Source organism: Watersipora subatra, chromosome 4 (genome assembly GCF_963576615.1).
Source record: "Watersipora subatra chromosome 4, tzWatSuba1.1, whole genome shotgun sequence".
Taxonomy (NCBI): Eukaryota; Metazoa; Bryozoa; class Gymnolaemata; order Cheilostomatida; family Watersiporidae; genus Watersipora; species Watersipora subatra.
The window spans coordinates 13788627-13805825 of NC_088711.1; the positions used below are offsets into that span (position 1 = coordinate 13788627).

General features: G+C 32.7%; 2 protein-coding genes across 2 annotated transcripts in view; one reads left to right on the forward strand and one right to left on the reverse strand.

Moving 5' to 3' along the window:
* Positions 1-114: 114 nt before the first annotated feature.
* Positions 115-3285, reverse strand: LOC137393134 (Golgi SNAP receptor complex member 2-like). Its single transcript, XM_068079559.1, has 2 exons — positions 2848-3285; positions 115-840 (listed from the first exon to the last, which is right to left on the reverse strand). Exons 1-2 carry the CDS (start codon positions 3117-3119, stop codon positions 471-473), a joined length of 642 nt encoding a protein of 213 aa, XP_067935660.1. The 5' UTR covers positions 3120-3285; the 3' UTR covers positions 115-470.
* A 5952-nt stretch (positions 3286-9237) lies between these two features.
* The window catches only part of LOC137392720 (protein RRP5 homolog), an 85825-nt gene continuing 77863 nt past the window's right edge, over positions 9238-17199 (forward strand). Inside the window, exon 1 of the mRNA XM_068079034.1 lies at positions 9238-9375. Within this exon, the coding sequence (XP_067935135.1) occupies positions 9238-9375 (138 nt within the window). The remainder of the gene's footprint in view (positions 9376-17199) is intronic.

Consider the following 17199-nt stretch of genomic DNA (forward strand, 5'->3'; position numbering starts at 1 on the left):
CATTGTAACTTATTGATTTGAAAGTTGAATGTGCCTTACTTTTTACTCCAGAATATATTTTATTAATTTCTAATGATGATAGTTTGTTATAACTGCACGAATGAATACGCACTGTGAACTCTGTTATGTTTGTATCTGATTTTCTAAAATATAAAAAATAAAGTAATAATCAATAAACGATAGTAGTCAATACTGTACAACATCTGCTCTCAAAATAGCAGAAACAATTTCATATAAAAAACACATTAAATACCACAAGTCTGGCTCCACATCCTACAGGAGTATTAACTCACACTTCTCATGCCATCATATGGAGAGTGCAATGAAATTCATCAAAACGTAATCCGTTGCTTATATTCATCATACTGATAATATATTGACAATGCTGTTATTATGTCTGTGACTACTTAAATATGATAGAGGAATAATTGACACGAGTGCATCACTATCACAGACCCATAGAAGTCAAACTATAAAGCAAAATAATATAGAATGACTAGAAATAAAATAGAAGTTAGAACCATTCCACCAAACAGTATGATTCTATCTTGAGAGGATCTTCTCTCAATGAGGCGCATAACAGTGTTGCTAAGTCCGAGGGTGTTCATGAGCTCTAGCACCTTCTTGTGAGCTGATGTCAATACACCTCGCTGCTCCTTTAAATTTTCGAGAATACTTTCCCCTGAACCTATTAACTCATTCATTGCTGCATTGGAATTGTGAAGACTGCTGTGATGTTGCAAGGCTTGGTCTATCATGATAGATGTATCAGCGCTATTAGGACGAAATGATGTACTCATCAGCTGCTCACGCTGTCGCTCCTCTTGCTCTCTTTCATGCCTACCAGAAGCAAACATCCGAGATATGTAAATAAAACGGAATGTAGGGCAAAGATAATGCAATAGCGGACAATGCTTCAGTAAAACGCATTTTGCAAAGATGGTTATAGTTATTGGCCATCTTTGTCCAACGGTCAATAACTATAATGGTCAATAACTATAATGATCAATAACTATAATGGTCAATAATTATAATGGTCAATAACTATAATGATCAATAACTATAATGATCAATAACTATAATGATCAATAATTATAATGATCAATAATTATAATGGTCAATAACTATAATGGTCAATAATTATAATGACCAATAATTATAATGGTCAATAACTATAATGACCAATAACTATAATGGTCAATAACTATAATGATCAATAACTATAATGGTCAATAATTATAATGATCAATAATTATAATGGTCAATAACTATAATGATCAATAATTATAATGACCAATAACTATAATGGTCAATAACTATAATGACCAATAACTATAATGGTCAATAACTATTATGATCAATAACTATAATGGTCAATAACTATAATTGGCCAATTAAGTTATTGGTCAATAACTCAATTAGTCAATTAAGTAATCGACCAATACTTTTTCAAGCTGTATAATACAGCTTACCAAATTATAATTTCCTTATAGAACAATTTATTACCATATCGGTGCCTGAGCATGAGCAGTACAAAGTCAATGAGCAAATAAAAAAAAAATTCAAAGTCTTGTTATTATAGTTGCTTAACCTGTTATCTACTGCTTAACCTGTTATCTACTCTCTAGAATAACTAAATATTATCATAGGCAATACATTATTAACTCGGCATTTTCTCTGTCAGAAAACTTTTGAGAACTATAGTTAACATAGCCTAATATTTACCACAAAAAATCCTATGACAACAGGACACTTGAGTGCTTTGTTATTGCATCTAACCTTTAATAACGTATCGCTAAGAATGTACATGTAAGTATATTGTAGGTCGCTGTCTATAAACACAAGCAATATTATATTAAATCCACAGGTATATCACTATTGCTATGGCTTTAAAGTTAGCAAAGTTTAATAATTGTTCAATATTTTTGTCTTTGTCACTTATTTAATAAATTTTATAAAAACTCTGGATAAATATAATTTAGATAAATATGTATATAATAAAAAAATATAAAAAAAACGTGTAAGTCTTTCATTTTTATTAAAATAGCCAAATGATTGAATTTTTTATTATGTGCACATATACGAAGTATTGAGCAATTGAAATGCATAGTTGTCAGCACTCCGCTCATCACAAAGTCAGACAAAGGGAGACAAATCTATAACTGTTCCAGTCAGAAATCTAGGCATAAAGAAGTCTACAGCATAAGCTGTTACAACTCTCATGTCACACAGTCATTAGGCAAGAAGAGGCTGTAGAATGTATAACTACAAAAATTAACTAGTGGCTGCTAGTTCAGCTACCAGCCCCACCAAACTTTGACAAGCCTCTTTACAAATTTTTTATCCTATATATACGAACAACTGTTAGCATGTAATGGATATCTGTGAGTATGTATGTGGGATTGTAGATATCCAAGCCAACTGATGGTAATTGTAGGAGATTCTAAATCAGTTTTGATTCAGCAAGCTGAACACCGCAGCATAAATCTTTCAATGAACACATAAATGAATTCAAGTAGCCTAGTTATAACGTTATTATAACCATATTTTGCTCGCTCATAGAATTTATGACAGTAAAGCCTAATAATTTTTATCAAATCATTGTATCGAGCTTCTGTGATGATTTATCTGTATACAAAAACTTGAATGATTACTCCTCTAACCGTGTAGTATTGTATTAAAGTTCTCCATTGTCTGTCAGAGCCTCTTCAACATCTATGTTCTCTCAAACACCATTATAATACTTACTTGCGTCACTTTGGAACCGTAAGTAAGTTTTGACTACCGCTTCGGTAAACAACAAAATAAATCATAGTTTGAAAATTGATGCAAAGTTGGAATACAAACCTTCTGTGTTGAATTGCTTGTAGCGCATTCTGCAGATGCTTGCAATCATATTTCATTTTATCAACATGAAGTTTTGCATCCTCCCTTCGATTTGGCGGTTCTTTTTTTATCAGATAATCAAGCCGCTCACAATTGTCAAACACGGTAGATATCTGTTTGTTGAGGCTTCGTTCCACAGAACCATACTCCTCCGCGGTGGCTCTTTCAGCGAATGATAACCCATTAGTTATTTCCTGCAATAAGACTTTGGTTTGCTTTCCAAGAGCATCCATAACCTTTCCTTTAATGTTATACAGCGGCGATGCTGGCTACAACTGCAATTAACAATATTATGAATTAATAAAATATTATGAGTACAAAATATTATAAATGAAAAAATATAATGTGATCATAATGACTTGGAGAGCGTAGAACGCTCTGAACGAAAACCTGATGCAGATATATCAGACTGAAGTATCTCTGAGAAAATCTTGAAGGAGGCAGAAGTAGAAGAAGGAATACCAACATCATGGTACTTACAAGAACAACTCTGACAATAAATAAAAAATTTTATATGACGTCAAAGGTCAAATAGTGGTCATGAGGTTAAATAGTGATAAAACAAATCATTATTAAACAAGACGTAATATAGAAGCAATTTAAAGAGGTATTATAATTGTTGGAGTCGCTAAAATAAATGCTTGCTGGTTCAATTTACCTGCTCTTAATCGTTATTCAATAGAGTAAGTGATGAACTCTTTTATAAAAATAACTGACTATTTCTTACAAAATAAGCAATACAACTTAAAATCTGTTATTGACAGGAAGTGTAGCATAAGTTTCACTATATTTGAACTGCCAGAAGCCTTTAGTTGAAGATGTTGAAGACTATCTCAATCTCTGGATAAAATACTTTTGTACGATATAAGTTTCAGCAACAGGAAATTGTGTTCTAAAAGCAGTTTTTTTCTTATCTTAATCACCCTGATCTAACAAATAACAGACAGCAAAGATTAAAGATTGCCCCTTGCTACCCCTTGGTAGTCTAGATTCACTGATTGTACAAGTCAGGTTTGAGAAATAACCTTTATTGCTTGAAACTCAAAAATATGAATGTGCACATATACTGCCTTGTAACCTCAAGAAGCAACATTAAATTATATTATGAATAATATAGTGCTCACTCATACAGAACTAAAAACCGAGATAAAACTTTAGAGTTTGATTTTAACTTTTTAACATCACCTAATGCCATAAAATAGATTAAGATGATAAAAACCGCAATCAAATTAACAAGGTAGTTTTGATAGCATAAAAATCAGTGAGGTTTTTTAATTTAGATCCTGCTTCTTTTGCTTCATTCAATATAAAATATAGACATTAAAAAAGGTGTGACATTTTTTAAAAGTCATAACAGAACCGACAATCTTATTTAAATTAAGAATAATTTCCTCAAGAAACATTTTACAACCGTTTATCATGTTTGTGAACAAGCAGTAGCAAAGGTCAAATGTAAATCCTTGTCGTTATTGTTATCTAGCTGACTATTTATTCACTACTAAACAACTTAAAATATTGATGATATATATATGATATAGAGCCCATTATTATCACATAATTTTGTACTTTAAATTCTTGTCAGTGTTTAGGATGAATACTATTCATCAAACAAACGTGTCCAACTACAGAAGTAGTTATGAATACATCCTTATCTCATGTAATTCTATGGATGTGCATCAAACAAACGTGTCCTACTACAAAATTAGTTATGAATACATCCTTATCTCATGTAATTCTATGGATGTGCATCAAACAAACGTGTCCTACTACAAAAGTAGTTATGAATACATCCTTATCTCATGTAATTCTATGGATGTTCATCAAACAAACGTGTCCAACTACAAAAGTAGTTATGAATACATCCTTATCTCATGTAATTCTATGGATGTGCATCAAACAAACGTGTCCAACTACAAAAGTAGTTATGAATACATCCTTATCTCATGTAATTCTATGGATGTGCATCGCTAAATACATCCATAGAATTAGGATGTACATTGGTAAATCAAGTCCATATAAAGAGTTTGAAGTTCATTGTGTGCCGCTGTTTATAAATACAAGTCACATTATATTGCTATTTGAATAGCTCAAAAATTAGCATAACTATGGTTACTTAAATTACTGTTTTGTTATAATCAAACTTTTATAAATAATCATCCCAAAGCACCCCCACAGAATCCCCCATTTTTACCAGCTCTAAAACTATGACAAAAGGCATTTTTTTAATTATCCATTCTATACATCTACATGTACATGAAGCATTGTGTAACCATAGTAAAAATGTCCATTTGACAGTATTTGAAGCCACCATCATAACGAACAGACTATAAATTATTTTGTAATAAACTGAAATGCGAAGATGTTATTAATGTATAAAGTTTGTACAATTCTTATGCCACACCTTTCAAACACTGGCAATGATGAAAACTCAAATTGCACGGACTATATGTTATTTAAAGGCAATAAAAAACTGACCTAGGCCAACAAAAACTAAAATTCTATCACCTTGGTATAAAACAAAGAAACTTTTACATTTCATATAAATAAAAAGCAAACTTTGAATGCAGAATATCAAGTTTTTTAAATACTCTGTAATTAGGTTATGCTATAAACTTGTGCGAAACAACTGTCCAGATTAGGTAAGAAGTAGTAAGAGAGCCCCAATTCACAGAAAGCAACAACTGTCCAGATTAGGCAACAAGAAGTAAGAGAGCCCCAATTCACAGAAAGCAACAACTACCATGCTGATGACAAGCTGCAAGATGTGTACTCAGACCCTCCAGAACAAGGAAACTTCACCAAAAGAATGGCTAATTGAAAATGTGTCAGCCGCTGTTAATTAGTGTCTACACAACTATGGTTATCCATGCGCAGTGAGCCCTTTAGGAAATCTAAGATAATAACATCTTTGACACCAGTGTAATATTGGAGACCTCACTGACGTGTTAGGTACATGTCATCGAAATATATCATCCAAAAAGTATGGGTCAAGTTTCTTTGACACATTGAGCTTACTTGGATTGATAGTCCAAGCTTTTTTATCTCTAACTCCTTGAAGGCACATTCAGATGATTAGGAGTTGTTTTTACCACTCTCCATTATTAGCCCAAACAGAAATTATCTTCTTTTCTAAGATGCAATAGATGCTCCTACAACGTAAACAATCCGTTCCGGGAAAGTTTACGTTATTGGGATTTAACGTTATAGGAATAGTAAGATACATGTAAATTGGCTAATGTGTTCCAAGATCTTCCCAAACTCACCCCTTTGGTCCTTCAAAAAAGAAAGTCTCTAGAGTTAACTTTTTAATTTAATGACTGTACTGTGACTGTAGTATTTTTGGTTCGTATCGAAAATTTTTCTCCTTTTTTTGTCACTTTTAGTTGGTTCATTGTCTACGATTGGATTTTTTTACAATGAGTTAAGGAGAACGCACACCTTTAACGTCAATTCACCTCGAGTTTTTCTTTTATTCCACACAGCAAAGTCTATTTTGCAAAACGATAACAATAAAAAATGTTTTATATGCCCAAAATAAAGCAGAACAAAAATATAATTTTACTATAATAAGAATAATGTCTATCTGTTCCTCCATCTATCTGTCGAACAGGTGCAAGGTTCTGATAGAAGATAGCTTTTGATAATATTCCAACTTGTGACAGTCAGCTCGATGGACCGACACACTAACGCCTATACTGAATAATTGCTAAGCTACTAGTTATTTGTGCTTCATCGACGATCTGACAATTTCTCACTGCAAACTAGACTGCCAGAATACTGGTCCAGAGGACTTCGGATTACAGCGTCTCTGTCTCATGGTTTTTTACGCCTTTCTATGCAAAACACGAAGTTTTTCTGGCCCTTGTCAAAGTATTTTCCCTACCATACGACATCAACATGTCTCTCCAAAACTCAAAGTTGAACAGAATCGCTTGGTTTTTCTTGTCGAATTAGTGTGAAAAAGTCTTAATAAGGCCGGCTAAAAGTTGCAATGAAAAAAGCGAGGCAAAAAGCGCTAAGTCAGAAACAGGTACTAAAAAATTTAGACGAAGACAAAATCAAAGTCAAGTTTAGTAAAATATAAAAACTTAGTTTTACGCGTGTATGTTTAATAAGCTAAATTCATTTAACGTAAATTCAAAGTTTATGTCAAGCAGCGTCACAAAAGTCTAGTGTACCGAATGCGTTGCTGTCCAAGTCTCTCTTACACCGCAGTTAGCCACTACGTGTTTCGAAAATGAGAATTCCATATAGTACTGTATAACATGTATCATGATCAATGTGTAATGTTGCACTTTATTGCAGATCATAACCACTGAATAGGTGACTATAGTTACTAAGGTTACTATACTATTTTGTAACTAATTTTCAATATACACAGTACGCACATAAGATTTTGATGTTTTCACCGGGGGTTTGCATTAGATAATTACTACAGGTTCCTATATCTCTCCATATGATATTTTCGTTTTACGATCTCAACACCAAAATAAATTAATGACTTATGACGGCGGTTCACTGTAGACGGTGCAGAGAGAGATAACCCTATACGTCATTTTCTCCCCCAAGCGCGACAAGAGGGAAAGCAATATTTTCAAGAATGACAACTAGATGCGCATTATTAAAATCAAATTTGAGAACTTAGGCCAACTTTATACTTTACGTTATTTGAAAGTTACAAAGTACGAAACTACAAAAATTCTTTACATTATATGGATCTTATGTTATAAGAGGTATACGTTATAGGAGCATCTACTGTCGTTGAAAAATTGCTGAGACAATTTTTACTGCGAAGCTACAGTAAAAGCACAGATATTTCCACAGCTTAATCGCCTATCAGGAGAGCTCGACACTTTACTCCACAGGTATCCTTTAGCGGGATATTGCCAAAGCCGGGCCGTAGTCTACACACACAAAAAAACAACAAAGGTCCACATAGTTATGAGCAAAAACAAAAGTATCCACCCAAATATTTCACCAATCCGATGAAAAGCACACACAAAAACTAAACCAATCGTCAGAGCCACCCATCATGTCAAAATATTCCAAGTTTCAAGTCATGTCTTGCACAACTCACCTTATGGTTTCTCAAAACTTGTCCCAAAGTCCCTATTAATTTGAGACTGTCCGATTGCTGTTTTAGAAATGGTCGCCGTTAGCCTAGCCTAACGTCCTAATTCAACATCTCAGTAACTATCGAGGCATTGCTAAAAGGACACCTGTGCTTTACTCCCTTAGAAACTCCAACCTGCAGCCTTGCCTATGCCTTTCAGTTGTGCATGCCAAAAGGTGACAAAAGCTTTTTATGGAGCAATCTTATACAGACTCTTTTTCTAACAAACTAGCTCAATATGACATCAGTTTTTGCTGACTGACAAGAGCAATAAAGTTAACATACTCTCAATGCCTACCGCGGTAATAAATCGACAGTTACACCTCCACAATTTCTGTCGTGACTTAATGTTGATTTAGAACTGAACACTATCTACAGGTTGACTCTCTTTTCATATTGGCCATATAAAAAGAACACTGCAACTGTCGACTTGCACTTAGTACATAAACAACATTTAAAAAGAGTGTATTGATAAGTCGACAACGACTATTGATGAGCAAAAGCAAAAAGGCAGCAAAAAAGATCTTATGCTGTACGCCAGAGTTCATACAGAATTACATAACATACATAATATAATTACATTACAAATACTAGATGAACGAGCACAATCTTAAATCATTAAAATTTGTACAATGGTTGTACATCAACGTAAAAAAACTAATGGATATCAGTAAAATAAATATGACGCATTACAGATTTCAGCTGATTATTAACACGTACTTGAAAAGTCAAGCACATTTAGAACAAAAATATCTGTTGTCGCGGTATTAAGGCAGCGTTTACGCGATTAGTTTGGTTGTGAATGATCCGAAATAGATTACAGTTTGATAACACAGTTTCATACTTATAATACAAATTATTCTTAGCACACTTTCGCACAAACTAAAAAAATATTTGCGTTTGTTTGTGCGTGTGATATTTGAGCTGACTTATAATATAAGATATAAAATGTTCAATTGAACCAATCCAAATGGAACTACGTGAGTTTTACACAGGAAATTGATGTGTATGTGCCAACGTAGTAACAGCTTTGGAAGGTCAATTATTATATAGGTACGTTACAGCAAAATCAATTAATTGGTTAATTTATCTTTTTCAATAACGTGATTGGCTAATCAAGTTTTTTGATAAAAGATTGTTGTATGTTCACACAATATGTCAAGGTCGTTTCGAACATTTCACTCGTGGTTTGAGTTGCTCAATAATTGCAGCCAGCAGCTTTTATATTTGTTGTCGTCATGTCAACAAACGATTTATGTTTTCCACGGGGAGGCACCGAAAAGGCAGCAAAGCATATTTCTACTGACGATTGTGAAGTCCAAATTCTTGCACAACCGAAGCTTTCAAAATCGTTAAAAAAGCCTGCTCACAAAAAGGTATTAACCAGTTTGGTTGTTATGAATATTCGTTTCCAATCGTTTCATACGGTCGATAACAGTATTTTCAATTATTTAACGCGATTAAAGTAATGGTGTGTACTACGGTCATAAGAATGGTGTTTGTTACGGTCATAAAAATGGTGTTTATTACGCTCATAAATTAGCCATCTTTAGTCTTAGTTGATGGATATGTATATATATATATATATATATATATATATATATATATATATATATATATATATATATATATATATATATATATACCCATATTTCAGAGTTAGGAGTTGAATAAATATATACCAGTTAGGAGGTTTCGGAATATAAGGGATTAGGAGTTAACGCAAATATATATGGGTAAGCCTCCTATATGGTCTAATTTATCTACATTGTAGATATATATATATATTTATTCACCTCCTAATTATTATATATTTTTATGGAAATTTCAGGAGAATATGGTATCATACAATATATATTCATCGCCTTATCATACTTTGTATATATGCATTCTAGAAAAACTGTCAAAACTGGGAGAATGTCTAGATGGTTGTTGTAAATTACATATCAATTTGAAGGTAAAATAATTCATATCTCAATGAGTAAGCAAAAATAATGATTACCAGTTAGCAGATTGCTACAACTTACACATAAATTAGAATGTTACCATTGTAACTTATGTAATAGTCACAATGGAAACATTACATAGCATGGCACAGCTTACCTACCCTTTAGTAAGATGCCGTAATCTATATCATTTAGGAGTTTGCTATAACTTGTTTGTTTGAGAGGCTGCTCTGATTTACATATAATAAAGTATGTTGCTATAACTTATAGATCACTTGAGATAATGCTATAATTTGAATTTCACATAGTTGGTAGCAATTATCTATATATCAGTGAGAAGGCTGCTATAAGTTATATATTATTTAGGAGGCTGCTGCTATTTATAAATTGTTTTGGAGGTTGCTATAACTTACATATCATTGCAGAGGCTGCTATAAGTTACATATAGTTTAGGATGTTGCTATCACTTATAGATCACCTAAGACCTTGCTATAATTTGAATTTTCCATAGTTGATAGCTATTATTTATATATCAGTTAGGAGGCTGCTATCGATTATATATTAATTAGGAGGCTGCTGATATTTATATATCATTTAGGAGGTTGCTATAACTTACATATCACTGCAGAGGCGGCTATGAGTTACATATAATTTAGGATGTTGCTATCACTTATAGATCACGTACGACCTTGCTATAATTTGAATTTTCCATAGTTGATAGCTATTATTTATATATCAGTTAGGAGGCTGCTATGGATTATATATTAATTAGGAGGCTGCTGATATTTATATATCATTTAGGAGGTTGCTATAACTTACATATCATTGCAGAGGCTGCTATGAGTTAGATATAATTTAGGATGATGCTGTCACTCATAGATCACCTAAGACCTTGCTATAATTTGAATTTTCCATAGTGCATAGCTATTATTTATATATCAGTTAGGAGGCTGCTATGGATTATATATTAATTAGGAGGCTGCTGATATTTATATATCATTTAGGAGGTTGCTATAACTTACATATCATTGCAGAGGCTGCTATGAGCTACATATAATTTAGGATATTGCTATGACTTATAGATCACATAAGAGTTTACTATAATTTGAATTTCATATAGTTGGTTGCTACTATTTATATATCAGTTAGGAGGCTGCAATGAATTATATATTACTTAGAAAGCTGGTGCTATTTATATATCATTTAAGAGGTTGCTATAACTCACATATCATTGCAGAGGTGCCATGTGTTACACATAATTTGGGATGTTGCTATCACTTATAGATCAACTAAGAGTCTGCTATAATTTGAATTTCATATATTTGGTAGCTACAGTACTATTTATATATCAGTTAGGAGGCTGCTATGAATTATATATTAATTAGGAGGCTGCTGCTATTCATATATCAATTAGGAGGTTGCTATAACTTACATATCTTTGCAGAGGCTGCTATGAGTTACATATAATTTAGGATGTTGCAATCACTTATAGATCACCTAAGACCTTGCTATAATTTGAATTTTCCATAGTTGATAGCTATTATCTATATATCAGTTAGAAGGCTGCTATGAATTATATATTAATTAACAGGCTGCTGATATTTATATATCATTTAGGAGGTTGCTATAACTTACATATCATTGCAGAGGCTGCTATAAGTTACATATAATTTAGGATGTTGCTATCACTTATAGATCACCTAAGACCTTGCTATAATTTGATTTTCCCATAGTTGATAGCTAGTATTTATATATCATTTAGTAGGCTGCAATGAATTATATATAAATTAGGAGGCTGCTGCTATTTTTAAATCATTTAGGAGGTTGCTATAACTTACATATCATTGCAGAGGTTGCTATTAGTTACATAGAATTTAGGATGCTGCTATGACTTATAGATCACATAATAGTTTACTATAATTTGAATTTCATATAGTTGGTAGCTACTATTTATATATCAGTTAGGAGGCTGCAATGAATTATATATTAATTAGGAGGCTGCTGCTATTTATATATCATTTAAGAGGTTTCTATAACTTACATATCATTGCAGAGGCTGTTATGGGTTACATATAATTTAGGATGTTGCTATCACTTATAGATCACCTAAGACCTTGCTATAATTTGTATTTCCCATAGTTGATAGCTAATATTTATATATCATTTAGTAGGCTGCAATGAATTATATATAAATTAGGAGGCTGCTGCTATTTTTACATCATTTAGGAGGTTGCTATAACTTACATATCATTGCAGAGGTTGCTATCAGTTACATAGAATTAAGGATGCTGCTATGACTTATAGATCACATTAGAGTTTACTATAATTTGAATTTCATATAGTTGGTAGCTACTATTTACATATCAGTTAGGAGGCTGCAATGAATTATATATTAATTAGGAGGCTGCTGCTATTTATATATCATTTAAGAGGTTTCTATAACTTACATATCATTGCAGAGGCTGCTATGGGTTACATATAATTTAGGATGTTGCTATCACTTATAGATCACCTAAGACCTTGCTATAATTTGTATTTCCCATAGTTGATAGCTAGTATTTATATATCATTTAGTAGGCTGCAATGAATTATATATAAATTAGGAGGCTGCTGCTATTTTTACATCATTTAGGAGGTTGCTATAACTTACATATCATTGCAGAGGTTGCTATGAGTTACATAGAATTTAGGATGCTGCTATGACTTATAGATCACGTAAGATTTTACTGTAATTTGAATTTCATATAGTTGGTAGCTACTATTTATATATCAGTTAGGAGGCTGCAATGAATTATATATTAATTAGGAGGCTGCTGCTATTTATATATCATTTAAGAGGTTTCTATAACTTACATATCATTGCTAACTTTCTGCTCACTAAAATAAACGAATAATGTAACTCAATATTTATAAATATGTTCTATGTTATAGTTTCTTATTCAGTCACATATCGCTGCTGCACTGCATACAAAAACTTAAAAAAATTAGTTGGTAACAATGCATGGACGCAACTCAGTTACTGTGATTGCTAAAATGAAACACACACATCTTTGCTTGCTGTGCATATTATCTACAGTAATAATATGAATTACTTGCACAACATACTTAGTTACTCAATCTAACATACAATAACAGCAATGTCTTTCTATTCATCTTAAGCCACTCTTAGAACGTTAAGTAAAAACATTTTCCCACTTGGGAATGGAGTGTCAGGTTGCAAAACCTGTGCAATACCACAGCACCATAAATTGGGTAGATTCCAAACAAGCCCATTGTGCCTATGTAGAACCCAGAGAAAAACTTAATGTCACATAGAGAGCCAATAAAAATACAATAACATTCTATCTTGAGGGCATTTTCGCTTTTCAAAACTTCTTTCTTACTGCAATTTATTGTTAGCAATGATCAGTCGGGCTGGACCCAGCACAGTACCAAATTTTTTCTAACTTTAGATCTCTTGACTTTGGGTGGTTTTATTGATCAATAGTAATACTGAGTTCTATTATTCACATTTTACCAGTAATAATAATGCCCTGAACTGTCAAGCAATTGATAGAACATTCTACTCAGACACATTCACTTAAATTTGGAAAATGACCCAAAAAGATATATTTCTCATTGTGTAGTGAATTTCTGATTGTTTTTAGTCAAGCACAGCGTTCTAAGTAATTTTTTGGGCTTGTCGGTTTGACAGTAAGTTGTCAGTAGACTGGCTGCTGCGGCATATTTTCTTATATTTGGTTTTTCTTTAAAATAATTATTATAATTTATCTTAGAGCTTGTTGCTTGAATAATACATCATAGTGTACAGTGCAGTACAACAGATAATATCTATTGTCGGTATTGTATTATCTATCATAGTCATTGTTTTATGCACATTTTCTGTACATAAAATAATAGCTAAGACTGCTTGATACAAAATAACTATTCAAGTGCATTACTGCGGAGTTGGTCTCTTTTAGTCTTCAAAAAGAGCACATTTATTGACAAATACAACGCAATGATAATAAGAAGGTTCAACAACATAAAAAATTCAGCTGGCATTTTTTCTCGCAGCCTTCTTTAGTAAGTTGTTGGCTCGAGCCCGAATCACTATAACACTTCTGTTAGGCAGCTTTGAGTGTATAGCATCCAACACTGATCTTGTTGGCAGTTTCCCTGATTTTTCAGTCCAGTGCCTATCATATTCTGCTATTTCCTCTGCACTTTACCGTTTTCTGCTGACTGAAATAGTAAATAATGTGGATTATCATTTATAAAAATCTGATAAGCTATGGCTTTGATGAATCACATATCATTGCTCAGCTCCATTCAAAAGTTAAATAAGCTGGTTTATGTGCGGCAAGTCAAAACAGAATTGACAGTTTCTCAGATACAAGTGAACAATAAGGACATTAATGCTCGTTAGTGTCATTTCTCATTTAGTAATATAATACTTAACCAATGTATTGTTATTCAAAACACACATATACTGTAGAAGGTACTTTGATGACCACTTCTATATACTATTTTAGTAGCTAATTATGAAACTAAATGGTGTGCCACTTGTGTGCATGCGATAGAGCTGTTTGGATTTCTATTTGCTTCAAACTATTAGAGAAATGATCAGGATTAACATTCATTGAGCAGTCTCAATGGCCAGTGTTCAGAACGATTGCTGCTAAGCTTAGTGTGACCTGACTGGGTAGCTATTTATTGAGTCATTAATTAGGCTAATACTTGACCTATGGGGTCAACCACTGTGGTTAAACACGCATTGTTCAGGTCTTCCTTGAAACAACTAATGCCTAGATTGCTTTAGATACCTAAATGCCTCTGACTAGGAGAGCTATGTTTTGTAACCTGACAGCAGCAGAACACAAAGACTAGTGTCAGCATTTATGTAGGCAACGAATTTGACTGAAATACTTGAAAAGTTAGACACCTTTATTTTTTCTACTGCATTTGAGCTACAGCAAAATAATCACGCTTGTTTCCCTAGTACATTGTGTTAGTTTAAAGCCACTTATCATAGCATCACCCACATTTAATCTGATGTCTGAAAATCACTCTTCGGTGTTGATAATCCATGTATGTCACTCTGCACTTATTTAAAATCAATGCATTTTTGATTAGATGCTACTGCACAAAGAGAAATATACCCTTGGGTTCTTTTTTTAAATTCATGCATTAGTGATTTGCAAATATATGAAAGCAGAGCCTTATTTAAAACTAAAATCTTTTTGCGTCGATATTTGCAAAGTTATGCTTGCTATTTTAACCTTGACCCAAAACTCCAATATTATAACATTCTGAAATACAGCTAAATTGACATAAGGTAGAATCTTAATTTGAAGGCCATGGTCATTTGAGTGCTACTCTAGAAGTGTTGAAAACTAGAGTGTCACCCTTTAATTGACAACCACTTCCAGCTGACTGCGACTTCAACATTCTTTGATCTTTGGATCCAATTTTGGACAGGATGGATAGAAAAATGTTGACAAATTTTTACTAACAATGACTCAGTTACAACAATAGCAATTAATACTTTTGTCAATGCATATTGAAGCGAGTTTTCTAACTTCTAAGCTTTACAGTGTTTTCGTTAAAGCTTTGAAAGCAGCACCGTGGAAATAATTAATAACTCTATCAGGCTGATAATAATTTTATTGTTTAAGCGGCTTGATAGTTCGGCATATATGAAAAAACGGTTTAGCAAATATGATGAAATCTGTACTACTATTTGAGGCTAAAATTTCTTGCACATGCTAAAGCATTAGAATAAGCAGTTAACAATGGCATATTGCAAGCTCAACGCCCAGTGTATATGTTAACACTGGATCACAGCTTAGTTTGTGTGTTATATAATTTTTATGTGTTTTTTTCAATAGAAGTAACGTTCACTTGAACGGTGGCGTTCTATCTTTAACCGTCATCTATTATAGTACAGGTCTAGTAGAGGGGCGTTTAAATGAATGGGGATTCAATTAGAGATTACATAATATTTTATTAACCCTTTCACCGCTGCATGCACATTTAGGCGAAATCAATGGACGACCGGCATATGTGCATGTTGCGAATTTCCTGGCAATTGCGTAGTAACTTAATTTTATTATTCGTTGACAACATAACTAACAGTCTTTAAGACTTTTTATGGTATTGACAGTGTTGTTCAAAAGTTTCCCTGTAAAATTACCCTAAACTCACGAAGCAATTTTAAATTTTTGTTTAGGACTTTTCAACATAAAAAGAAACATTTGTTCTTTCTGATTTTCGAAATATTTAGTGCTATTATAGCTTTCGCAAGTACATCCAGAATTGAAAACAGATAATTACTTATGTTGATAACATTATTGATGATTGTTGATGACTGACGGATTAAGATTTTAGTGATTACACATATAATTAAAGTAGCAGCTCCAATAGTGACTCCAATGGTGGTCAAAGTAATAGTTTCGTAAGAGTAAGGAACATGGTAGAGCATTGTTTTTCGAGATTCGAAGGGATCGTAGCTTCACATAGCATTAGCAATGCACGAAGTAGGAATGCATTAAGTTTTTTGAATAGTACTATTTTTTAACGTGTTGGAAAAATAAAATCTATAACAAAAAGGTTTTAGATAGAGTTGAAGCTAATAAAAATTGAACATATATTATGAAGCACAATCGACAATTTTTGCCACTATAATTGGAAGGGTTAAAAAATGCAGTGCCATGGCATTCAAACATAGATTTTATAGTAATATTATTTCTTATAAATTTTTTGAAATAAAACTTTTATTAATGTGGCACGCTCTTGTGGAAATTAACCGTTAATCAGCAACATACCCCCTTCAAGAAAGCGTCCAGCTGTGCTTCGTACCATTTTCCATCTGGTGGATATAGTGCTTGGATGCGGTGACCAGGTTTCTACCAAAATAAGCAAAACAATTTTAATAGCCCAAACAGATGTTATGCAGATTAAAAATTGATGCAAAAGATGCCTGATGTTTTTAGGTTTTTCAGCAAATCCGTGTCCCTACCTCCCATTACTAAAATTCTATGAAGCAGTAATATTTTATCTCTTGCGATATTCTTCTACAAAATTGAAACATAGATTTTAAAGCTTCAGCAATTTAAAGGATTTCATTTACTCCAGTCACTTACTTATGACTCAGCCTCTAGTTTAAATCCGTATCAAATTACGACTAAAATGCATCAACTTGTTAATTACAATGAAAATAATACATTATCATAACTTTATACTGCCCTAAGCAAGCAAAACGCCTGACAAAAT

Coding starts and splice junctions, on each gene's coding strand:
- LOC137393134 (XM_068079559.1), bottom strand. CDS start 3,119: ATGGATGCTCTTGGAAAGCAAACCAAAGTCTTATTGCAGGAAATAACT. Junction 841..2,847: donor CAAGCAATTCAACACAGAAG/GTTTGTATTCCA, acceptor TGCTTCTGGTAG/GCATGAAAGAGAGCAAGAGG.